At 44.5% G+C, this 25,456-nt stretch overlaps 1 protein-coding gene across 1 annotated transcript in view; it reads left to right on the forward strand.

Moving 5' to 3' along the window:
* prkcq (protein kinase C, theta) overlaps positions 1-25,456 on the forward strand; it is a 123,731-nt gene that overhangs the window by 33,388 nt on the left and 64,887 nt on the right. The window contains exon 2 of the mRNA XM_073066531.1: positions 16,187-16,324. Coding sequence (XP_072922632.1) covers positions 16,210-16,324 — 115 coding nt within the window. The 5' untranslated portion in view covers positions 16,187-16,209. The remainder of the gene's footprint in view (positions 1-16,186; positions 16,325-25,456) is intronic.

Raw genomic sequence — 25,456 nt, forward strand, 5'->3', positions numbered from 1 at the left:
CATGAAGTCCAAGAAAATTTCAGATGAAGGATCTTATCTCAAGGAGTGGCAAGAATACAGAGGATCACACTGTTGGATTTAGATGAAAAAATGGAGAAAGCATAAGTGGAACATAAAGACTAACAGAGTGCTTGGACAGTATGCCCCATTTCTTTGCTGCATTCCATATGATATCCTTCCAAAGACTACCAGACTTTACTTGCTAGCAAAAGAAAGTCTGCAAATGCTGGAAGTCCAAGCAACATACACAAAATGCTGGAGGAACTCAGCAACTCTCAGCCCAAGGTGTCGACTGTATTCATTTCCATTGGTGCTGCCTGGCCTGCTGATTTCCTCCAGCATTTTGTTTGTGTTGCTTACACTTCACGTACTCACATCTCAAATAAGAATGCAAAGCGCCCCCCCAAAAAAAAACTTCTTCACACTACCTGTTTCCATCACCTTCCTGGGTTATCTTATTCCATGTATTCAACAGACACAGGGAGATGGTCACACAGCGTTTACTGTGTGTAAGTGAGACTGAGTTAGTGATTTGGAGTTGTGGGTTTAAATCCCACCATGATAACCCTGGCTTCTGCCACCTTCCTTTTCAGTCCTGATGAAGGGTCTTGACCCAAAACATCGACTGTTTATTCCACTCCTAAAGATGCTATATAATCCTTCAGTTATTGGAAGGATTATACATGGAATACTGCAAAGAAATGGGCCATTCTACCTAAACACTCCTGGCCTGCTGAGATCCTCCACCATTTTGTGCGTGTTGCTCAGGATTTCTGGAATCTGCAGAATCTCTTGTGTTTAGAATTTGAACTTGGTTGCTTAAATAAATGTGAAGTACAAGTGCAGTAGTGAAGTCAATGGATCAACATCAGAAGAACTAGGTTTATTGTAACTAAAATATGACATGAAATTTGTTGATTTGTCACTGCGGTACATAAAAATTACCATAAATTACAAAATTCAGTGATGCAGAAGTGAAGTAATGAGGTAGCATTCATGAACTATTCATGAATTTGATGGGGAAGAAGGAGGGAGGGAAAACTACCTCCCATTCTTCATATTTAACTCCAGATCCAGGGCTGTGCTGTTAATTGCTGGCTCTCCGTTTCCTTAGCAACCGTCTAAAGCAGAACCAAACTGTTTGCAATTCACACAAGTAGAGAGAGAACTAGCATGGATTCTTTTTAAAGGCAATTCCTGGCAAATAAACTGGAAGTATTTTGATGAAGTAACAGTGGGTTGATGGCCAAATGGGGTCAGCTTCGATAGGCATCTTGGTCAGCATGGGCCATTTGGGCAAAGGGCCTGTTTCTGTGCTGCCTGACTCTGTGAATCACTTCACAAATGATACGGGATATTAAAGCTAGAGTTGCCAGTACCTTTGTAAAAATGTAAATATCTACATTTTCAATGTTCTCTCCATCTGAACTAATACTTTCATTATTTGATCCCGAAGTGTGAGGCATCCTCAGATTGGTTACTTTGCCTCCAGTCACCTCAGAATCAGAATCAGGTTTATTATCACTGGCGTGTGATGTAAAATTTGTTAACTTAGCAGCAGCAGTTCAATGCAATACATAATACAGAATATATATATATAAAATAAATCAATCAATCGCAGTATATGTGCGTTGAATAGACTAAAAGAAGTACAAAAAACAGAAATACTATATAATAAAAAAGTGAGTCCAAGGGTTCAACGTCCATTCAGGAATCGGATGGCAGAGGGAAAGGAGCTGTTCCTGAATTGCTGAGTGCGTGCCTTCAGGCTTCTGTACCTCCTACCCGATGGCAACCCTGAGAAAAGGACACGCCCTGAGTCCTTAAGAATGGATGTTGCCTTTCTGAGACACCACTCCCTGAAGATGTCTTGGGCACATTGTAGGCTAGTACCCAAGATGGAGCTGACTAGATCCATAATCCTCTGCAGCCTCCTTCAAGGTTAAGGCAGAGATTGATAGTTTCTTAATTGGACACAGCATCAAAGGTTACAGGGAGAAGGCCAAAAATAGGGTTGAGGAGGGGAGAAAAAGGATCAGCTGTGATTGAATGGCGAAGCAGACTTGTTGGGCCAAATGGCCTAATTCTGGTCCTATGTCTTATGGCCTTATCATGACTGGGTTTTTGGAATTTAATCTCAAGAATCTCAAGTGATGGCATTGTTTTATTTAATCCATCCTCCGACATAGATGAGTTTGCAGCATCCATTTCTAGTTGCCCCTGAACCCCAAAAGTGGATCTGGAGTCACACATCTATAGGTACAGGCAAAAATGATAGATTGCCTCTCCTCAATTAATGTTAGTGAGACAAATTCAGAATCAGGTTTATTATCACTGACACGTATTGTGAAATGTGTAGTTTTGCAGCAGCAATACTGTGCGATATAGTGAAAAGTTCAATGTTACAACAAAAAATATAAAAAATAAGTAAGTAGTGGAAATCAGAGTTTTCATCAAAGGCCAGTAGTTTCATAGTGACTGTCACTTAGACTAATTGTTTGTCAGGATTCCAGCTTTACTGAGCACCTTGAGATAGTTGATCCTTTCTCCCCCTCCTCAACCCTATTTTCAGCCTTCTCCCTGTACCCTTTCGTGCTGTGTCCAATTACGAAACTATCAATCTCTGCCTTAAATATACTCAGCCGCCTGGTAACATATTCCACAAATTCACCACCCTCGGGCTAAAGAAATTTCTTGACATGTCTATTTTAAATGGACCCCCCTCTGACCTGAGGCTGTGCCCTCTTGTCCTAGACTCCCCCACCATGGAAAACACCTTCCTCGTTTTCCCCAGAAACTCACACCAGTGCTGCTCTGCTGTCATCCCTGCCAGCAGCTCCTTCCAATTCACTTTGGCCATCTCCTCTCTCATACCACTGTAATTTCATTTACCCCACTGAAATACTGCTACGTCAGACTTTACCTTCTCCCTATCAAATTTCAAGTTGAACTCAATCGTACTGCGATCACTGGCTCCCAATCGCCCTGCATGTTAAAATCTCCCATGACTATCATAACATTGCTCTTTTGACACGCCTTTTCTACTTCCTGTTGTAACCTGTGGTCCACATCCCAGCTACTGTTGGGAGGCCTGTATATAACTGCCATCAGGGTCCTTTTTTCCCTTGCAGTTTCTTAACTTAACCCACAAAGATCCAACATCTTCCAATCCCATGTCACATCTTTCCATTGATTTGATGCTATTCTTTACCAGCAGAGCCATGCCACCCCTTCTGCCTTCCTTCCTATCCCTCCGATGCAATGCGTAACCTTGAACATTCAGCTCCCAACTCCAAACATCCTTCAGCCACGATTCAGAGATGACCACAACATCATACCCAACAATCTGTAAAAGTGCAACAAGATCACCCACCTTATTTCTTGTACTCTGTGCACTGAGATATAACACTTTGAGTACTGCATTTGCTACTGTTTTTGATTCAGCATCCCTAATGCACTGATACTCGCCCTACTGGCTGCAATTTTATCCGATCATCTGCCTGCCCTTCCTGACAGTCTGACTGCATGCTATCTTAGCTTTTTTTTTTACCATTTGTCCTATCCTGAGTCCATTATTCCAGTTCCCACCCCCCTGCCAAATTAGTTAAACCCTCCACAACAGCTGTATCAAACTTGTCCATGGGGATATTGGTCCCCTTCGGGTTCAGGTGCAACCCGTCCCTTTTGTACAGGTCATACTTCCCCCAGAAGAGATCCCAATGACTAAGAACCTGAAGCCCTGCCCCCTCCACCAGCTTCTTAGCCACACATTATCTGCCAGATCATCCTGTTTCTACCCTCACTAGCGTGTGGCGCAGGCAGCAATCCAGAAATTACTATTCTGCAAGTCCTGCTTCTCAGTTTTCTGCCTAGCTCTCTAAATTCTCTCTTCAGGACCTCGTTGCTGTTCCTTCTTATGTCATTGGTACCAATATGTACCAAGGCATCTGGCTGCTCTCCCTCCATCTCTAAAATGCTGTGGATGCGATCCAAGACGTCCCTGACCCTGGCACCTGGGAGGCAACATACCATTCAGGTGTCCCGTTCACGTCCACAGAATCTCCTGTCTGTTCCTCTGACTATTGAGGCCCTTGTCACTACCGCTTCCCCTTCTCCCTCTTCACCTTCTGCACCATGGACCCATGCTCAGTGCCAGTTACCTGGTCTCTGTGGTGTTCCTCTGGGAAGTCATCCCCCACAACAGTGTCCAAAACTGTGTACTTATTATTGAGGGGAATGGCCACAGGGTGCTCTGTGCTAACTGGCCATTCACATTTCCATTTCTCCAGTCATCCAGCTACTCGCTTCCTGCAACTTCAGGGTGACTACTTCCCTGTTACTCTGATCGATGATCTCCTCACTCTCCCGTACAAGCTGAAGGTGATCCAGCTGCTGCTCCAGATCCCCAACACGGTCTTCAAGGAGCTGCAGCTGGATGCGCCATGCAGATGTAGTTCCCCGGGAGACTCTGGGTCTGCCTGGACTCCGACATCCGGCTTAAAGAACACACAACACCCATTTACTACACCAAGTACAGCAAGGGAGAGAAAAAAAGGGAACCGTAGCAGAAACTTAACCAGAGCCAATGCCTCTTCTGAGCCGAAGCCTCCCTTGAGCCAAAGCCTGACACTCCTACCTCACCGCTAGCCTACTCCCAACAATGGCCGCCCCACTTGTACCTTCTGTACTTGTATTTAATTCGCTGTGCTCTGCTCCCGCTGCTGATTGGACCTCTGGAATATCCAAACACCCGCAAAGATCTCCTTTTAAAAGAAACCTTGTTGCTATGCTGTGCTCCCGCTGCTGATGGGGCCTTTGGAATGTCCAAACGCCCATGAAGGTCTCCTTTTAAACAAGCATCGCTGACTTGCGAGAGGCCTTGTCACTGTGCTCTGCTCCCGCTGCTGATTGGGCCTCCGGATTCTCCGGAATGATCACGGGTCTCGACCCAAAACGTCGACAGCTCCCTTCCCCCTTACCTGGTGTCACCAATCACCCCTGCCAGTTTGAATTCCTCCCCTTTGCCTCACTACTTAATCTGCTTTCTTCCTCCTTCCTTTCCAGTCATCATGAAAGGGCCCAGCCCGAAACCTCGGTTGTTTATTCCCTTCAATCGGTGCTCCCTGACCTGCTGAGTCTCTCCAACATTTAGTGCATATTGCTCAAGGTTTCCAGCATCTGCAGAATCTGTTGTGTTTAGAATTTGAACTTGCTTAAATAAATCTTTATGAATGGTCTACGTAGCCATTCTCCGCAGTTTGATAGGATGGTAAAGGAGACCTATGGCATGATTGCCTTTATTCGTTGGGGCACTGAGATCAAGGGTCCAGAAATTATGTTGCAGCTTTATAAAACCATCGTATCTGGGGTACTGCGTTCAGTCCTGCTTGCTCCATGACAGGAAGGATGTGGAAGCTGTGGAGAGTGCGCAGAGGAGGTTTAGCAGGATGCTGCCCGGACTAGAGGGAATTTGCTTTATCGAAAGGTTGGACAAACGTGGGTTGTTTTCTGTGAGGTGGCGGAGGCTGAGGTGAGACCTGATAGAGGTTTATAAGATTATGAGAGGCATTGATAGACGGTTTCTTTTTCCCAGGGTCAAAGCACATAATACATCAGAGCTTGATTTAAGGTAAGAGGGGGTATATTCAAAGGAGAGGGGCAAGTTTTTTTTTAACACAGCCCCTTGAATGCCCTGCCAGGGATGGGAGTGGAGGCAGATACGAGCCAGGTGCTTAAGAGGCTCTTAGGCAGGCAAATGAATTTGAATAAAATGGAGGGATACGGACCTTGTATAAGCGGAAGGGACTAGTTTAGCTAGGTGTTTAATTCCCAGTTTCATTAGGTCAGCACAACATCATGGGCCGAAGGGCCTATCCTGTATTGTACTGTTCTATGAAACCCACTCATCTCTAGGACAGTCCGGTAGCATAGCAACTAGAATAACGTTTTATGGTCCCAGCAATTGGGATTCAATTTTCGGCAATGCCTGTAAGGAGTTTATACATTCTCCCCGTGGCCGCATGGGTTTCCTCCCAGTGGTCCAGCTTCCTCCCACGTTCCAAAAGGGTTAGTAAATTGTGGGGATGTTATGTTGGTGTAAAACATGGAGACACCTGAGGGCTTCCCCCAGAAAATCTCACAAGCGATGCATTTCACTCTACATTTCGATGTACGTGTGACAAGTAAAGCTAATCTTTAATTGCTGGTAGCCATTGTTCAAAAGATGGAACCGACGGGAAGTTTCAGCACTCCCTCGTGGCCCAGACACCTCTGGGTAAGTCTCAGTCTGGTCACACGGCAACAAGGTACAGCTTCCCCACATCGTTCCACCTTCATCTCTGTCCTCGCTGCAGACAATACTGCTGCTTTGCAGCTCCAGGGACCCTGGTTCGAGTCTGACTTTGAGGTGTTGTCTGTGTGGAGGACGCATGTGCTCTCGGTGACCTCGTGGGTCTCTGCTGGCTCCCTCCTGTCTCCTCCCACATTTCAAAGGCGTACTAGTGAGCTGGCTGGCTGATGTAAGTTAATGAGTCAAAGGACAGATGTTGGGTGCAAGTGGGAGAGAAGCTGGCAGGGATACATCAAAATCAGAACCAAATTTATTCTCACTTAACATACGTCATGAGGTGTTGCTTTGTGGCAGCTGTACAGTGGAAGACATAAAAAATTTAGTATAGGTTCCAAAAGTTAATAAATGCACGGATAGATAGATGGGGGGAGAGAGAGAGGGGGAGCACTACTATCCCTGTAGTGACCTGTTGACAGCTTGCACTATCAGGGACCTCACTCTGTTTCCTACATCTCCTATGGTCAGAGACTTCCAGATGAATTGAATAAATTCATTAAAAAACTGAAAAAGTTTATTGAAATTAATGATTTTTAAATGCATTCATTAAAAAACATGTAAATTCAATAAAATCATTAATATGAAAATGAAGAAACCTCTGAGCCATTTTTAATTATCATTGACATATGTTTTGTGGCAGCAGTACAGTTCAAGGCATAAAATATTACTATAAATTGCAATAACATGTAAATAAATATGCAAAAGAGGAATAATGAGGTCATGTTCATCGACTGTTCAGAGGGAAAAGCTCTTTGGGAATCATTCAGTCTGGGTTTTTCAGGCTCCTGTACTTCCTCCCCCAATGGTAGTGATGAGAAGTGAGCTTGTTGTAGAGGCTGATGATGTTCCGGTCAAAGGATGTGAGTGGGAATTAGCATAGTTACTGATATGTGTCAGTATGTACCTAATGGGCTGAATGGCTCATTCCTATGCTGTTACAGCTGAGAGTTATACCAGGTGAGTTTTCAGTAGGTGTAGGTAATGCTTTCACACACTATCTGGCTTTCACTGTTCACCATCTGTCCATCCTCTCAATCTCCCTAGCAACCGTCTGAAGCAAACCAAATTGTTTGCAATTTGCACAAGTGCGTATTGATTGGAGAGAACCAGCATAGAGTTGTTAAAGACAACTCACACCAAACAAACTGGGAGTATATTGATGAACTAGCAGAGCGGGTTGATGGGTAAAATGCAGTCACGGTTTATGTGAACTTCCAAAAGGCCACAAAATCTGTGTGTCATGAAAACCAAAGCCCGTGGATTAAAAATAGTCGTAACATGTTCTAGGAACAGAAACGGTGAATGATAGTGGAAGGTTGGGTATTATACAGGAGGGAAGTGCACAGCTCAGTTCCCCATAGATACACGGTGGTATGCATTCAGACAGTTTGCATCACGAACTATTAGGGAGGTGCCGATGCACAAGATCACAAGATGATACAGCTGCAAAGTGGCCACAGCCCTCCCCACTGTTGAAGACAGCTTCACGAGACAGTGCTTCATGAAGGCACCATCCTTCATGAAAGAGCCCCACCACCCAGGACAGGCCCTCTTCTCATTGCTACCATCAGGGAGGAGGTACAGGAACCTGAAGATCCACACTCAACATTTTAGAAACACCTTCTTGCCCTCCGCCATCACATTTCTGTGTGATCCATGAACACGACCTTGTTATTCCTTATTTTTGTACTATGTACCGGTATTTGCTTTATGTCTTTGAACGGTACTGCTGTTGCGAAAGAGAAAACTTCATGTTATCTAATATTGATGAGACTGATTCTGAATTTTCTGGTCTTTTACAAGACCGTAAGATATAGAAGAAGAACTAGACCATTTGTCCCATCATGTCTGCTTTGCCATTTGACTATGCCTGATTTTCCCCCCTCTCAAGCCCATTCTTCTGTTTTCTCATAACCCCTGATGCCCTTACTAATTGAGAACCTATCAACCTGCACTTTAAATATACCCAGTGATTTGGCCTCCACAGCTGTCTGTGACAATGAATTCCACAGAGCACCACCCTCTGGCTAAAGAAATTCCTCCTCAGCTCTGTTCTAAAGTGATGTTCTTGTATTCTGAGGCTGTGCCCTCTGCTCCTAGACTCTCCCATTATAGGAGACATCCTCTACACATCCATTCTAACTAGGCCTTTCAATATTCCATAGGTTTCAGTGAGATTCCCCCCCATTCTTCTAAACATCAGTGAGTACAGACCCAGAGCTATCAAATGCTTTTTAAACTGTACGCTGACCCTTTCATTCCTGGGATCATTCTCCTGAACCTACTCTAGACTCTCTCCAATGGCAATACAGCCTTTCTTAGATAAAGGGTCCTTCCATTCAGAAGCTGTGCCTCTAATCCAAGAGAATCCCACTATTGGAAATGTCCTCTCCACATCCTCGCCACATCCATTCTATCTAGGCCTTTGAGCAATTAATCTTCTTTAAAAACTATCCTTAACCACTTACTAACAAAATAATCACTGCATTAAATCCATGGCACACTGATGCATAAAATGCAAACCGTTTCAGCTCATAACCTAGCAGTAATAAAGATAGCACTAATAACATAATAATAATGCTTGGGCTTTTTCTCCATCTGAAATAACATTGGCTCTTGCCCTTACTGAGTTTCTTCCTCTAGCTATGTCACGTCTAAAGTCCTGAGCACCAACTTCCTTCGCAAGTTAAAGGAAAACAGTTTTAGTGTGCATTGAAGGGTACCACATTAACACAAGTTGTTATTGTTGGTCTGGAGACACTTCCTTCCAACCTCTTACTGCAGTTAACACATCAAAAAATGTGCTAAAGTGTGACAACACTTAAGGGCAGCTGTCAATCTGAAGGCGTGGATTCCAGTGTTCATGGAAAAGATTGTAATCTGTAAATAATAACTTCATATTAAAACTTGCTTAGCAAAATCCATACCTTGCTAAATAAATTTCTGATCGTATAAATAATACGTCAAAAAAAACAGATTCTGCAAATTTGAAATGAAGGCAGAAGATGTGAGAAGAACTCAGCAAGTCAGGCATCATCTGTGGAGAGAGGAATAGAATTAACATTTCAGGTTGAAGATCATTTGTGAGCATTTGACCTGAAATACTGATTTAAAAATCTTCCTCCATGGGTGCTGCCTGACCTGCTGAATGCTTCTAGAATTTTCTGGTTCTATTATATATACATTAATATAAAATATATGCTCCTCATTTGCAGAACTGAGAAATCATTCTAAAATTGAGAGTAATCTTCCGCATCTGTACAGAGAAAGTTTTGATATTTGGGTGGAAATCACTTGTTCTGAGATCCACTTAATTGGTTTTCAAAATGAAAAAGCCTTAACATTTGAGAATAGGATTTATGTTTATTGATATATGTTGCTTTACCTGCAATAAACCTGTTTATTGAAGTGGGGTAGATATCTGTGGGTAACTTTTCCAACCGCATTTAATTAGAGAATTTGAAGTTTTACTTAAATTCCTAACTTGGGGTAAAATTAAAATGCTTGAACCTACACAAGAGTCTATCATTGCAAGTGCAACACATTATTCTTGCTTGGAAGCCATCTAAAGGCAAGTGTGCACATACACTTCACTGCATGTCTCATACTTTTGTATATGTGCATTGCAATTTTTAAATTGCATTTTGCCAATGTGACCATTTCTATGCTTAACCAGGACTTCCTGTAAAATGAGGCATAATTATGCTGTGAAGCCAATCAAAGTGTTTCCTGAAAAAAGCAGCAGTCCTTCTCTCATGTCAAATTCTAATGAAAGGGCAAAGAATGTCTTTGTTCATCAGAGAACGCTTCTCTCCTTTGAACATCAAATAGAGTTCCATCCAAAACCTTCAATGGCAGCTGCCTCTCAATGAGAATTTGAAAATATACCTGAAATGTCAGAGATCAGTTCATCAGCTGCTTAAAAATGTCCCACTGACAAATGGCTTTTCAGTGACGAGCTGATAAAGGTTATCTTATTTGTCACACGTGCATCAAAACATACAGTGAAATGCATCATTTGTGCCAAATCAAATCAGTGAGGATTGCGTTGGAGGCAGCCTGCAAGTGCCACAGCGCTTCCTGCACCAACGTAGCATGCCCGCAACTCAGTGACCCTAACCCATACGTGTTTGGAACGTGGGAGGAAACCCACATGGAGATCGTACAAACTCCTTACAGGCAGCAGCAGTAATTAAACCCCGATCAGTTATTACTGGCGCCGTACTGGTGCCGGCCCAATGATATCGCAATCTCATGAAGCACTTCACCTGACCGTGATGCAGGTACTCAATACGGAACATCGGCTGTCCCTTTCCCTCCACAGATGCTGCCCAACCCTCTCAGGTCTTCCAGCCATTTGATCTTTTGTGCTCCAGGTTCCAGCATCTGCAATCTCTTGTGTCTGCACCCATACTGTAGGTAGGGTGAATACGCAACTGTGGCAAATCTTCAGTTCATTTATTTTTAATTTTCTTCTCCTTGTGTCTGCGAATCAGGACGTTAACAATCTTGGGAAGTAGGTAAATGGTTCCCCAATAATTGACCAAGAATTAAATTATGGGTTCATGCACAGACATCTATCTCTTAACATTAAAGACACACATAGTTCTCCTCCCAAAAGCCATCCAATTTCACAATTTCTTGATCTCAGGTGAGTTGTGAAAAGGCTTTCATTTCTATAGCACCGTACACAGCCCCAGCACACTCCGTGATTGCAGTGTGGTGATGCAAGGTTGTGATAATGACAAAATGGTCAAGGAGGATTTATTTATTGTTCTGAGGGACAGATACTGACCAAGGCACTAATCCCTTCATCAGCATTATATCATTGTATAACAGAACAGTGCACAAAAAGGCCTGGACTAGTGGTAAACAACTAACTTTGAACTACACACCTATAAGACATAGGATTAGAATTATGCCATTTAGCCCATCAAGCCTGCTCCACCATTCGGTGATGGTTAACTTATTTTCCCTCTCAACACCATTCTCCTGCCTTCACCCTCTAATCTTTGATGACCTTTCTAACCAACAGTCTATCAGTCTCTTCTTTAAGTATACCCAATGATTTGGCTTCCACAACCGACTGTGGCAATGAATTCCACCGATTCTAGCTGAAAGAATTCCTCCTCATCTCCGTTCTATTCTGGGGTTTTTCCCTCTGCTCCTAGACACCCCCACAACTGGAAACAGCCTCTTGATCTAGGCCTTTCAAAATTGTGTACCTCGCACTCCCCCGCCCCCCCCCCCCCCCCATTCTTTTAAACTCCAGTGAGCATAGGCCTGGAGCCATCAGTTGTTCCTCGTATGTTAATATTTTCATTCCTGGGATCATTCTCATGAATGTCCTCTTGATCCTCTCCAATGCCAACACGTCCTTTCTTAAATAAGGGGCCCAATACTACACATAATACTCCAAAGGGGCCTGACCAATGCCTTAGGAAGCCTCAGTGCCAGGCAATGGCGATGTCAAACAAGGAAACAACCCGCTCTCGCCCTCTCTCATTCAGTGGCATTGCCATTCCCCCGACCCCCCCCCCCCCATGTCACCAAACCCCCCACCGTCATCCAATTCCCCACCATCATGTGATCAATTAACCTACAACCCTTTAGAAGCTGGAGCGTCCGGAGGAAAGCCACGCGGTCATGGGCAGAGAGTACAAACTCTGTAGAGACTGTGATGGAATTGAGCCTGGGTTGCTGGTACTGTGATGGTGTTACACTGACATGCCACCCCAGCAGTGTGATGGAACACTGTCCACTTGCCTGGATGAGTGCAACTTCAATAAAACTCAAGAACCTTGACACAACAGCCTGCTTGATAGAGACACCATCCACACCCATTCACTCACTCCCCTACGGGCACACTGCGGCAGTTTTGTACCATCTACTGGGCGCTCTGCAGAAACTGGCCCAGACTCCTCAGGAGCCACCACTTCGACCAGCTGGAAGGACAAGGGCACCAAAAGGCTGGGGAACTCCACAGCCTGGATATGGCCCTCAAGGCCATAGAGCACAGAAATACCACATCATTACGTACACCAGTCCATCCACTCGTCAATGCAAACATCTAATTAGCTGATCATTTGGCAACAACTCAATGCATAAAAGCATGCAGACATGGTCAAGAGGGTCAGATGTTGTTCAGACCAACTATCAGAATGGGAAAGAAATATGACCCGAAGTTACTGGAGTTACTGTTGGTGCCAGACAGGGTGGTTAGAGTATCTCAGAAACTCTAGAGTTTACAGAGAATGGTGCAAAAAAGGGAAAAAAAACATTCAGTAAGCGGTAGTTCTGTGGGAGCAAATGCCTTAACGTGAGAGGTCAAACTGGTTCAAGCTGACAGGAAGGCAACAGTAACTCAGATAGCCATGTGTTACAACAGAATTGTGCAAAAGAGCATCTCTTTATGCTCAACATGTCGAACCTTGAAGTGGATGGGCTTCAGCAGCAGAACACCGTTAACATACACTCAGTGATCTCTTTCTAGGTTCAGGAGGCCGAAAAACAGTGGCCACTGAGTGTATATTCCTGTTCCTTCACTGCTGTTGGGTCAAGATCCTGGACACCCATACTTAACACCATTGTGGGTCTGCCCACATCTCAAGGACTACAATGGTATAAAAAGGTGGCTCACCACCACCTCTCGGGCAACTAGGGATAGCCAATTAAATGCTGGCTCAGCCTGCAAAGATATCATCCTTTATATGAATGACAGAAAACGGGCCCATTACGTCAGTAAACCTCAGTTTTGATGTTTTGTCTAAATGAAGCATCTTTGACAATGCCGCTCCCTATCAGTTGTTGTGTTGGAGATTCAGCCATGATTAGTTTGCTCTTTGGCTCCAGCGGAAATATAAATCAGAACATGTTGTGAAATAAACTGTCGGTCATCACGGATTACAGTCTCATACAGTAGCTTACACCCTTTCGCTCCACTGCATGTTGCTTGGAATAACTCTGCTCCTGAATGAATGCAGAATTGTTTTTTATCAGCTTCTTGGATAAAGGTGTCAACGTGTTTATTTAAACAGCAGCTCAGTTGTTAGAGAGATCTCCTACTTTGATGCTGAAAACTTACTGTGCAAATTCAACCCACAGAGGTGTCACAAAGAGACACTACCCCGCACCGTAGACACTACACAGCACTGCATGAGGAGCTTCGCCAACAAGCGAAGATCCATTATCGCAAACATAAGAGATTCTGCAGATGCTGGAAAGCCAGAGTAACACTTACAAAATGCTGGAGGAACTCAGCAGGTCAGGCAGCATCTATGGAAAGGCATAAAGAGTCGATGTTCCCGGCTGAGACCTAGAATCAGGACTGGAAGGCGGGGGTAGGAGGGAGATTTAGAATAAGAAGGTAGGGGCTATTACCTCCCAGCTTCTCACTTTATCCACCCTCCCCCTCCCAAATACTTACCCCCAGTGGGCTTCACCTTCTAGTTTGTACTCCTTCCCCTCCCTCACCTTATTCTGGCTTCTTCCCCCACTTTTCTGGTTCTGATGAAGTCTTGGCATAAAACGTCAACTGTGTATTCCTTTCCATAGATGCTGCCTGACCTGCTGAAGTCCTCCAGCATCTTGTATGTGTTAACTCCAGCAAAGATTCACTGCTATAGCTTTGGGCTTGCTTAGTGATCATGTTACCCATTGATAAGACTTCACCTGCTAAATTGGAATCTGAATCAGAATCAATTTGATTGTCACTGACGTGTGTTGTGAAATTTGATGTTTTGTGGCAGCAGTACCACGCGAGACCTAAAGTAAATTACAATAAGAAATGTATAGACTGTGAGCTCAAGAGGCCACTTGTCGTCCTGGGGAGCAGGTCGATAGTCCTATAACTGGGTTAGAGGCTGTTCTTGAGACTTGTGGTATCTGCTTTCAGGCTTTTGTATATTCTGCTGGATGGAAGGAGGATGAGGTGAGGATTCCAGGATGGGTGGGTCTTTGACCGTATAGGTTGCGTTACCTAGGGATTGAAGAGGTACAGACAGAGTCTATGGAGGGGAGGCTGGTTTCCGTCATGGACGGAGCAGTTGCCGAGATGCTTCTGGATAGGATGAGGTCTATGGTGCGTTGACAAAGATCGGTGAGGGTCAATGGGGAGGTGCTGAATTTCAGTGAAAGTGCAGTGCAGGCAGACAATAAGGTGCAAGGGCCGTGACGACATAGACTGAGAGAGCAGTACTGGGGACCATTCAGTAGCTTTAAAACAGCAGGATAGAAGCTGTCCTTGGGCCTCAATTGTACCTGCCTCAGCTTCTTTCTCTGGCAGCTCATTATTCCATATACTCACCACCCTCTGCTGGAAGAGGTTGCCCCCCCCTCCTCCCAGGTCCCTTTTCCCTATGTGGTGAGGGATTTGAGTTGGTGTCTTGGTCATGAAGTTCATCACTAGTCCACTGAGCCGCTTATTTCCATTCAGACTATGATTATAAACCTTATTATTAAAATGATGTTTAAAAGAAATGATCACATATCCTAGCAAGAATGAAGCAGCATTGTTGTTCTGATTATGCACTGAGGATTTCTCCACGTGCAATCACAGACGGTGACATTTCCAACTCGTCTTAGTGAATATTTGTTATGCAGTTTTTGGTACCCATGTAACGTCACTCCTCTGAAATGCATCCGACCATCTGTGTTTCATCACACTGCATTTACGCAAAGTTCTCTCCCCACACACACTCACACACACACACACACACACACAGTCCTGAGGCCCTCCCTCCTGCACCAACTCCTTAGTCACGCGTTAAGCTGTATGATCTTCCTATTTCTAGTCTCACTAACATGTGGCATGGGAGACAATCGTGAGATCACGACCCTGGAGGACCTGTCCTTTAACTTGGCACCTAAGTCCCTGAAGCTCTCTTTGCAGGGCCTCATCGCCCATACTACCTATATCATTGGTATCAATGTGGACCACGGCCTCTGACTGTTCACCCTCACCCTTTAGAATGCTGTGAACTTGATCTGAGATGTCCTGGCACCCAGGAAGCAACATACAATCTGGGAATCTCATTCTCGTCCAAAGAACCTCCTTTCTGTTTCCCTAATCAATGAATCCCCTATTACTACAGCTTGCCTCTTCCCCCCCTCTTCCCGTCTGAGCTGCAGAGTCAGACTCGGTGCCAGAGACCTGCTCACTGTGGCTCCTCCCTGGTAGAATGTCTTCCCTACCCCCAACAGTATCCAAAGCAGTATACTTATTATTGAGGGCAATGGCCATAGGGGTACTTTGCACTGGATGCCAATTGCCTTTCCCTCTCCAGACAATCACCCAGGTACCTGCCTCCTGCAACTTGGGGGTGACTACTGTACTTCCCTGTAGCTCCTATCACTAACCCTGGACCCATTCTCAACACACCAGGTATGGACTAACAAAAAAAACTTACTTGAAGCCTGTGTCTGTTCTTGCTCAAGCCTGCTCTCCCTGAAGCCTGTTGCGCCAAGCCCAGAGCACTCTAACACTGCCCCACTCACGCACTGGCCGCTCCGCTTACACCTCCTTTCTTTCTTTCTTTTGGCTCAAACAACGGCTCACTCCCGACAAGACCTGCAGTTTTCAAATGGCTCCTGCCCTACAAGATCTCTCATTTACTAGTCCAAACAGTGATCGAAGCAGACACAACAGTGATGTTTAAGAAGCTTTTCGGCTGACCCATGAATATGCAGGGAATCGAGGGATATGGATCACGTGCAGGCAGAGGAGATTAGTTTGATTTGATATCATGGTCAGCACATATGTTGTGGACTGAATGGCCTGTCCTGTGCAATATTGTTCTCTTTTCTATGTTTTAAGTGTTCCTCTTTTTGTTCATTCTCAAGGTCTGACGGTGAAGATCGCCGAAATGTCTCCCTTCCTCCGCATCGGTTTCTCCAGTTTTGACATCGGACCTCCACAGCCGGCCGAAGACATCCAGAACCCTTACTGTGCAGTGATTGTGAAAGAAATAGTGGACACGGGTAGGAATCTCCTTTCCTCCACTCACACTGAATCATCACCGTGCAATTGTTTTCAAACTCAGTGGTATGGTAGCATAGTAGAGGGCTTAATCCTATTACAGTATGAGTGACTCAGGTTCAAATCCCGTCGCCATCTGTGTTCACTCTCCCTGTGACCACATGGGTTTCCTCCGGGTGCTTCAGTTTCCTTGCACAAAGACGTATGAGTTAATAAGTTAATCAAAGATAAAGATTATCTTTATTTATCACATGTACATTGGAACATCGAAACATACACTGAGTTCTGTTGGGGGGAAATGCCCTGTTAACGAGAGAGGTGAGAGGAGAATGTTCAGACTGGTTCAAGCTGACAGGAAGGCGACAGTAACTCAAATAACCAACGGTGGTGTGCAGAAGAGCATCTCTGAACGCACACCATGCCGAACTTCGCAGTGAATGGGAAGACCACACTGGGTTCCACCCCAGTTCCTAATTAAGTGGCCACCAAGTGTACAGTGAAGTGCATCGTTTGCGTCAACAACAGACACATTCTGAGGACGTGCTGGGGGCAGTCTGCACGTGCCGCCATGCTTCCAGTGCTAGCATTGCACGCCTGCACTTTACTAACCCTAACCCATACATCTTTGGAACGTGGGAGGAGGCTCACCCAGAACATACTGGGTTACACACCCCTTACACACACAGGCAGGATTGAATTGCAATGGCTGAAATTGGGAACTGTTGTGCTAACAGCTACGATACTGTAATTGGCCACATGGGTGCAATTGGGCAGCTCGGGCCCATTGGGCTGGAAGGGCCTATTGCCATGCTCTATCTCAAAATAAAATCGACAAATAAAACTTAAGCACTGAACTGAGCATCCATGAAATTCGTGGAATCTCCACTTTTGGTACCTTGCTTAAAATGGCTGCAGAAAAAGCACCCTTTGTTATCAGAGGCCAGTTCTATACGCCAGCTGCCAGTGTAGATCCTCAGAGTGTCCCTGCTCAGTCAGTTGCCATGGCAACCTCTTTGGACCCATCATTTTTTCCATGATAGGATCGTTCCCGGAATCCCTCAGGACCACATTTGGCAAAGTAACCTGGAAATTGGTTTATTATTGTCACATGTACTACCATAGACTGAAAAGCTCCGTTTTGGCGTGAGATCCAGGCTCAGCATTTCAAAACAACGGTATGTTGAGCTAACACAAAAAAATAGTAACAGAATGCAGAATGAAGTGTAGGTAGACAATAGGGTACAAGGCCCTGTCAAGGTAGAGAGAGTGAGAGGTTGAGAGTTTGCCTTCATCATACTAGAGGTCCATTCAAGTCACTGATAACATTGAGATTGAAGTTCATCTTGAGCCTGGTGCTCTGTGTTCTCAAGCTTTTGTATCTGCCTGATGGAAGGAGGTAGAAGAGAGAACGTCCAGAGTGGAAGGAGTCTTTCATTATTGGTTGGCTACCAGCAACTAGTGATGTTCCGCAGGGGTCTGTGCTGGGTCCGCTACTTTTCACGTTATGTTTAATAATCTGGTTGATGGAATTGATGGCTTTGTGGCCAAGTTTGTGGACAGTGCCAAGACAGTTAGCAGTGGGGATGCAGGAAGTCTGAAGAAGGATTTGGAGAACGGATAGATAAGGGACAGATGGAATATAGTGTAGGGAAGTGTATGGTCATAGGAATGAAGGTGTAGAGTATTTTCTAAATGGGGAGCAAATTTAGTGTAAGATTCCCTAAAGGTTAACTTGCAGGTTGAGTCATTAGTAAAGGAGGTAATGCAATGTTTAGCATTCATCTTGAGAGGACCAGAATATAAGAGCAAGGATGTAATACTGAAGCTTTATCAGGCATTGGTCAGACGTCACTCGGAGTATTGTGAGCAGCTTTAAGCCCCATATCTAAGGATTTGCTGGCATTGGAGAGGGTCCAGAGGAGATTCACAAGAATGATCCCAGGAATAAAGAGGTTAACATGTGAGGAGTGTTTGATGCCTCTGAGTCTGTACTTGCTGGAGTTTAGAAGAATGGGGGGGGGGGGGGGATTTCATTTGAAATCTACTGAATATTGTAAAGCTAGACAGAGTGGACATAGGGAGGATTTTTCCTATAGTAGAACTGGGGTTACAGCCTCAGAAGACAAAGCCGTCCATCTAGAAAAGAGATGAAGAATTCCTATACCCAGAGCTTGTTGTATCTGTGGAATTCATTACCACAGATGGCTGTGGAAGCTAGCATTGTGTATTTTCAAAGCGGAGCATGATACATTCTTAATTAGGGCATCAAAGGTTACAGGGAGAAAAAGGTTGAGAGGGAAAATAAATTAAACATGATTGAATAGTGGAGCAGACTTGATGGGCTGAATGGCCTAATTCTGCTCCTATGCCTTATGGTCTTGTTATGTTGTATATTTTCTCAAGGCAGAGGAAGTGCACCAAGGGGAGGCCTCTGTCAAAGCAAATATTCCTTTCCTTGCAGAAAGATTATACTTGCAAACAAAGTAAGATGTCTGTCTTTATTGCATCGTCATTACTGAGGCCTGACGTGGCCATTCTGTCAGAAATTTCAAAGCAGGTGGTCATAGTAGAGCTGACAGTGTCTTGGGAAGACTGGATCGAGGAGATGTTAGAGTGTACCAGGGGCTGGTATTGCAGTTCCAGAGACGGGCGGAGCTTATAGAGGTGGGGTGTAGTGGTGGCTGCAGACCCTACTCTCTCCTTGGCTGGAGAGGGGGTGTAAAGAGAAAAGCCATCAGAACAACCACAGAGGCTGCTGAGCGTGCCTGCAGATCGCTATGGATCAACAGGTGGGATCCGTGGTCCAGTGCTGCTGGGACAAAACCCGGGGCCTGGTCCACCCCAGCTGGGCCACCTGGGTGAGGGTGTCTGATGTTGAAACACCCGATGACCCCAGCTTAATTCACTGATAATGTGTCCCAGCGCATCCTGGGCTATATCTCAGCTTCAATTATTCCAAAGATTTTGCCAAAAATACAATAATTTATATTCTTTCAAAAGCATTCATACTCTGCAGGAATAGTATGTATAAAAAATAAATAATTTTGCATTAGGAAGCCGTAAGTAATGAATCACACAGCATGTGATAGCCAAAACTGCCATCATCTCCTGTAAAATGTTCACCCTTCCTGCATCTACGTGATTTTACTTCCGTTCATGTTTGGAGCTCAACTGTTCACCTTTCAGTGGGTGTTTGTTATTTTTTTCGATAAACCACACAGCAAGGTCTGTTCTTTGAGGCATCTAACCCGTAGGAGTATAGGATCTAGAAACAGGAGCTGGTCGTGCAGCACCCTGTGAAAATTCAGTAAGATCATGGCTAATAATTATCACCACTGCGTCACTCTGCTTCACAAACCCCATATCCTTCGATTCCTGTTAATATTGAAACCTCTGGCAGTCTCCATCTTCAATATATTCATTAACTGGAAAGTTACATCACAGGTGGTGAAGAAGACATGGCTAGCTTTCATCAGTCAGGGCATTGAGTATAAGAGTTAAAATGCAGTTGTACAAGATGTTCTGTATCATTTTATTATACCTGTTTTCAATTACATACTTCTCTTTATTGACATACTCTTAGGGGCCACTTTATTAGGTACACTTCGTTAATGCAAATATCAGCCAGTCATGTGGCAGCAACTCTATGCATAAAAGCATGCTCAAGAGGTTAATTTGTTGTTTACACCAAATATCAGAATGGGGAAGAAGTGTGAACTGAGTGGAATGGTTGGTGCCAGACAGGTGGTTTGAGTGTCTCAGAAGCTGCTGAACCCTTGGGATTTTCACTCACAACAGACCCTGGTGTTCACAGAGGACTGTGTGAAGAACAAAAAGCATCCAAGGAGTGACAGTTCTGTGGGGGGGGAAGTGCCTTGTTAATGAGAGAGTTCGGAGGAGAATAACCAGATTGGTTCAAGCTGACAGGAAGGTGACAGTCAACTCAAATAATCATGTGTAACGACAATGGTGTGCAGAAGAGAAACACTGAATGAACAACACGTTGAACCTTGAAGTGGATGGACTACAGCAGCAGAGGGTCACAGACATGCACTCAGTGACCTCTTTATTAGGTATAGGAGATACCTCATAAAATGGCCACTGCGTGTAAGTTTAAGGTTGAACTGATGGCATATTAATTGAAGATGGGGCGCTCTTGATACAGTGAAGTCTTGAATTCACTGCAAAGCAGCAGTGTTCTGAATGTAATGCCTCCCCTCCTTCACCATTCCCAATCCCCTTTACCCCCCTCACCTTATCTCCTTGCCCGCCCATCACCTCCTTCTGGCGCTCCTCCCTCCCTTTTCTTTCATTCGTGGCCTTCTGTCCTCTCCTATTAGATTCCCCCTTCCCCAGTCCTGTATCTCTTTCACCACTCAACTTCCCAGCTCTTTACTTCACCCCACCCCCGCCGTGGTTTCACTGAACATCTTGTGTTTCTCTCCCCTCCTCCCACGTTTTAAATCTTCTCTTCATCTTTTTTTTTCTCTCTAGTCCTGCTGAAGCGTCTCAGCCCGAAACGTCGATTGACTTCTTTTCCACAGATGCTGCTGGGCCTGCTGATGTCCTCCAGCACTTTATGGGTTTCCAACATGTGCAGATTTTCTCTTGTTTTCTAAATGTGCTATCTTATTGCATTAATAAATTATTAGATGTCAGCATGCAAAAGCAGAACACCACGTTAGTGCAGAAGCTCAGAATCAGGTTCATTATCTCTGATCTAAGTTATAAGTTTGGTTGTTTTGTGGTAGCTGTACAGTGCAAGAAGCTCTCCGAGGTTGGTATAGCTGGGGATGGCAGTGAAGATAAGCTCCCACTACCTATTAGATGTTCCCAATGACATGAGTCTCAAATAGCCTCTGACAACCAAGTCCAGCTCCTTGCCTTCATGTGTGGCTTTGCTACTAAGCCCAGTGGAACTCTTCTAATAGGAAAAGGGGCAAAGGTGGGTTACTGGTGCCTTAAAACCAGTCACTTCAGGCGGATGGGGTTCATCAGCCGAGCTTGACAACTCATCTCGGAGAAAGAAAAATCTGATCTCAAACCTCCGCTGCCTTTTAGCTATACCCACTCATGGAGAAGGCTTTGGGAGTAAACCCCAAGGAAAAATCTGAAGCTGGACTCCCTAAGGCAGTCCTGAGTGTCAACTCCTGCAACACCGCAGGTGCCAAGCTGTATTGGTCTCTGCCGTTCCTTTGAATTCATCAACCGCATGGAGAGGGGGAGCCTGTTGCATGAGCATCCGCCTGCTCTCCATATTGAACTGCCCTGGCTTGCATATTACATAGACTGCTAGGACACAATATCCATGGTCAACCCTAACCAAAGGTGGGCCTCAATGGTACAAGAATTTTTTTTAAAAATTGCTATAAGTTACAATAAAACAATAAATGGTGCTAAGGAGGAATACTGAAGTGTGTTTGAATTCATGAACAGATCAGAATTCTGATGGCAGAGGGGAAGAAACTATTCTCTGATGATAGTAATGAGAAGAGGGCTTCTCCCAGTTGGTGAGGGTCCTTGATGATGGATGGTGACTTCTTGAGGCACTACCTTTTAAAGATAGATAATTTATTGATCCCAAAGGAAATTACATGTCACAGTTGCATTGCAAGTGCACAGATATACAAATATTAGAAGAGAAGTAAGAAAGAATAAAAAATAAGTTACCTCAAACAGTCTAACATTCCAACCAATAGATTGACTCATTATAGAGCCTAATGGCTGAGGGTAAGAATGACCTCATATCCTTGTATAGCACTCTGTGGAACAGCAAAGTTGTCTTAGTCTGTTACTAAAAGTGTTTCTCTGTTCAGCCAAGGTGGCATGCAGAGGGTGAGAAACATTGTCCAGAACTGCCAGGATTTTCTGTAGGGTCCTTTGTTCTACCACAGCCTCCCGTGTGTCCAGTTTGACTCCTATAACAGAGCCAAAATTTCTAATCAGTTTTTTGAGCCTGTTGGCATCACCCATGTTGATGCCATTGCCCCAGCAAACCGTCACATAGAAGATTGTACTGGTGATAACAGACTGGTAGAACATGTGAAGGAGAGGCCTGCATACTCCAAAGGACCTCAATCTCCTCAGGAAGTAGAGGCAACTCTGGCCCTTCTTCTACACAGCCTCTGTGTTGGTGCTCCACTAAAATCTGTCATCCAGGTGCTTGTAGGCCCTCACCGCATCCACATCCTCACCATCAACAGTAACAGGGAGCAGTGCAGGCTTAGTCTTCTTAAAAAGTCCATCACCATCTCCTTTGTCTTACTGATGTTGAGCTGCAGGTGATTCAGCTTGCACCATTTGACAAAGTCCTCCACCAGGACCCTGTATTCATCCTCCCATCCTCCCTTTATACACCAAATTATTGCTGGGTCATCGGAGAATTTCTGCAGATGACATGACTCAGTGTTGTATCTAAAGTCTGAAGTATACAGGGTAAATAGGAAGGGAGTCAATACAGTCCCTTGTGGGACATCAGTGCAGCTTATAGCAATGTCTGACTCACAGCTCTGAAGCCGTATAAACTGTGGTCTGTCAAGTCAGGAAGTCCATTATCCAGGATACAACGGAAGTGCCAATCTGCATTGAGTGGAGCTTCTCTCTCAGCGATGAGGGCTGTATAGTATTGAAGGCACTTGAGAAATCGAAAAACATGATCCTTGGTGGGGAGGGTTGTGCCCGTGATGGAGCTGGCTGAGCCTACGACACTCTGCAGCCTCTTTCAAACCCGTGGATTGGCATCACCATACCAGGCGGTCACTCAGAATGTTCTCCACAGTACATCTATGGAGATTTAGGGACATACCAAATCTCCTCAAACTCCTAATGAAGTTTAGGCGATCTAATTCACTGCTATACACCTCCTTGCTGCCATATGAGATTCTGCCAAGAGCAGTGGTGTCATCAGCAAATTTATATGTGGTGTTTGAGCTGTGTCTGGCCACACTGTCATGTGTATGAGAGAGTAGAGTAGTGAGCTCATCTAAAACAGAGAATCGGGAGATAGTAGCAGAAAGAGAAACGGAGATAACATTTCAGGTTGAAGACAGTCTGGTTTTTATTTTAGATTTCACACATCTGGGGTTTTATTTTCATGTTTGCTTAAAGGTTTCCCTCTGTTCAATAGCAAAACCATCCATGCTTCTAAAATTCATGTATTTCAGCAAAAATGTAGATGGTACTGGTGTAACTAATTAGGGTATTCGGTGCAAGTACCCTGGGAATTAATTTCTGGGCCGTTAAACCAGTGCAGAAAATATTCCGTGGTTATTTAGTGAATTTTTTTCAGTTTTGGTGAATTATGCACCAAGACCTATTGCCCAATTGTGACACTTATATGGATGAAATTTGCTGAAAACACATTTCTCCCACGTATTTCTTGCCCCACCCATTCACCATCCCCTCCACACAGCCTGCGAATGACAGCAAATTAATTTGGGAAAAAAAAAGTCAGCAGTTCCTATAATTAGTCTGTCACAAACCACATCCTCTTGTCCGGCTTCCAAGGAAACCCATCCTCCCTGTTCCCCTTAAGTATCTAAGACAGCCAGGACAAATTTAACGGTGAAGTATCTTTTTCATTCAAAGCTCAAAGTAAATTTATTATCCAAGTCACCATATACAAACATGAGATTCATTTTCTTGCAGGCATACTCAATAAATATATAGAATAATAACCATAACAGCATCAGTGAAAGACTACACCAACTTGGGTGTTCAACTAGTGTGCGAAAGACAACAAACTGTGCAAATACAAATAATAATAAATAAATAAATAAGCAATAAATATTAAGATCATGAGGTGAAAAGTCCTTGAAAGTGGGCCCATTGGTTGTGGGAACATTTCAATGATGGGGCAAGTAAAGTTGGGTGAAGTTATCCCCCTTGCTTCAAGAGCCTGATGGTCGAGGGGTAATAACTCTTCCAGAACCTGGTGCTGTATATTCTTCCTGATGGCAACAGCCTGAAAAGAGCATGACCTGGGTGGTGAGAGTCCCCAATAATGGATGCTGCTTTCCTGTGACAACACTTCATGCAGGTGTGCTCAGTGCTGGGGAGGGCTTTACCCATGATGGAATGGGCTCTATCCATTTCTTTTTATAGGACTTTCTATTCAAGGGTATTGGCGTTTCCATACCTGGCTGTGATGCAGCCAATTGATATACTCGCCATCATACATCTGTAGAAGTTTGTCGAAGGTTTAGATGTCGTGCCAATTCTCCTAAGGAAGTAGAGGCGCTACTGTGCTTCCTCCGTAATTGCACTTGTATGCTGAGCCCAGGACAGGTCGTTTGAAATGATAACACCAAGGAATTTAAAGTTGCCGACCAGCTCCATCTCTGATCCACCTCCAGTGAGGCCTGGCTTATGAATCTCTGGTTTCCTTCTCCTTGGTCTTGCTGACATTGAGTGAGAGGTTGTTGCTCTGGCACCACTCAGCCAGATTTTCAATCTCCCTCTTATATGCTGATTTGGCCAAATGGAGGCTCTGTCTGCCTCCATTTATCACCTACCTGCCACTGCCTCACAGCTCTTTCCCAATTGATCGTGGTTCCAAAATGCTTTCAAATTCCACACTCGGTAGCCGGTTTATTTGGTCCACCCATCACTTTGCACTAATGTAAAGCTTTGCACTAACTCCTGCATGGATATGCGTCACAAGACCAACACAGTCTAAAGAAGTGTCACCTCACTTCCAATGTCATAATAGCATGCCCACAGCTCATTGACCCTCACACTAACCACACGTCTTCGGAATGCGGGAGGGAACAGGAGCACGCGGAGGAAACCAACGCGGTCTTTGGGAAATCATATAAATTTCTTCAGAGGCAGCGGCAAGACTCGAAGCCTGACCGGTGATCACTGGTGAGGTAAAGCGTTATGCCAACTGCTACACTGTCTCTTTGCTCTTAAGGTGGTGGAGAGAGCAGAGAGGAGATTTACCAGCGTGTTGTTTGAATCGGAGCAGTTCAGCTTTTTTTTTTAAAAAAAGGACCGGATAGGCTAGGTGTGTTTCCCTGGAATGGAAGAGACTGAAGAGTGATTTGATGGAAGTATATACAACTATGAAGGGAATGAATGGGGTAGATAGTAAAATGCTAGTTCTCATAGTAGGGGTATCTAAGAAAAGAGGC

Source organism: Hemitrygon akajei, chromosome 14, assembly GCF_048418815.1.
Source record: "Hemitrygon akajei chromosome 14, sHemAka1.3, whole genome shotgun sequence".
Taxonomy (NCBI): domain Eukaryota; kingdom Metazoa; phylum Chordata; class Chondrichthyes; order Myliobatiformes; family Dasyatidae; genus Hemitrygon; species Hemitrygon akajei.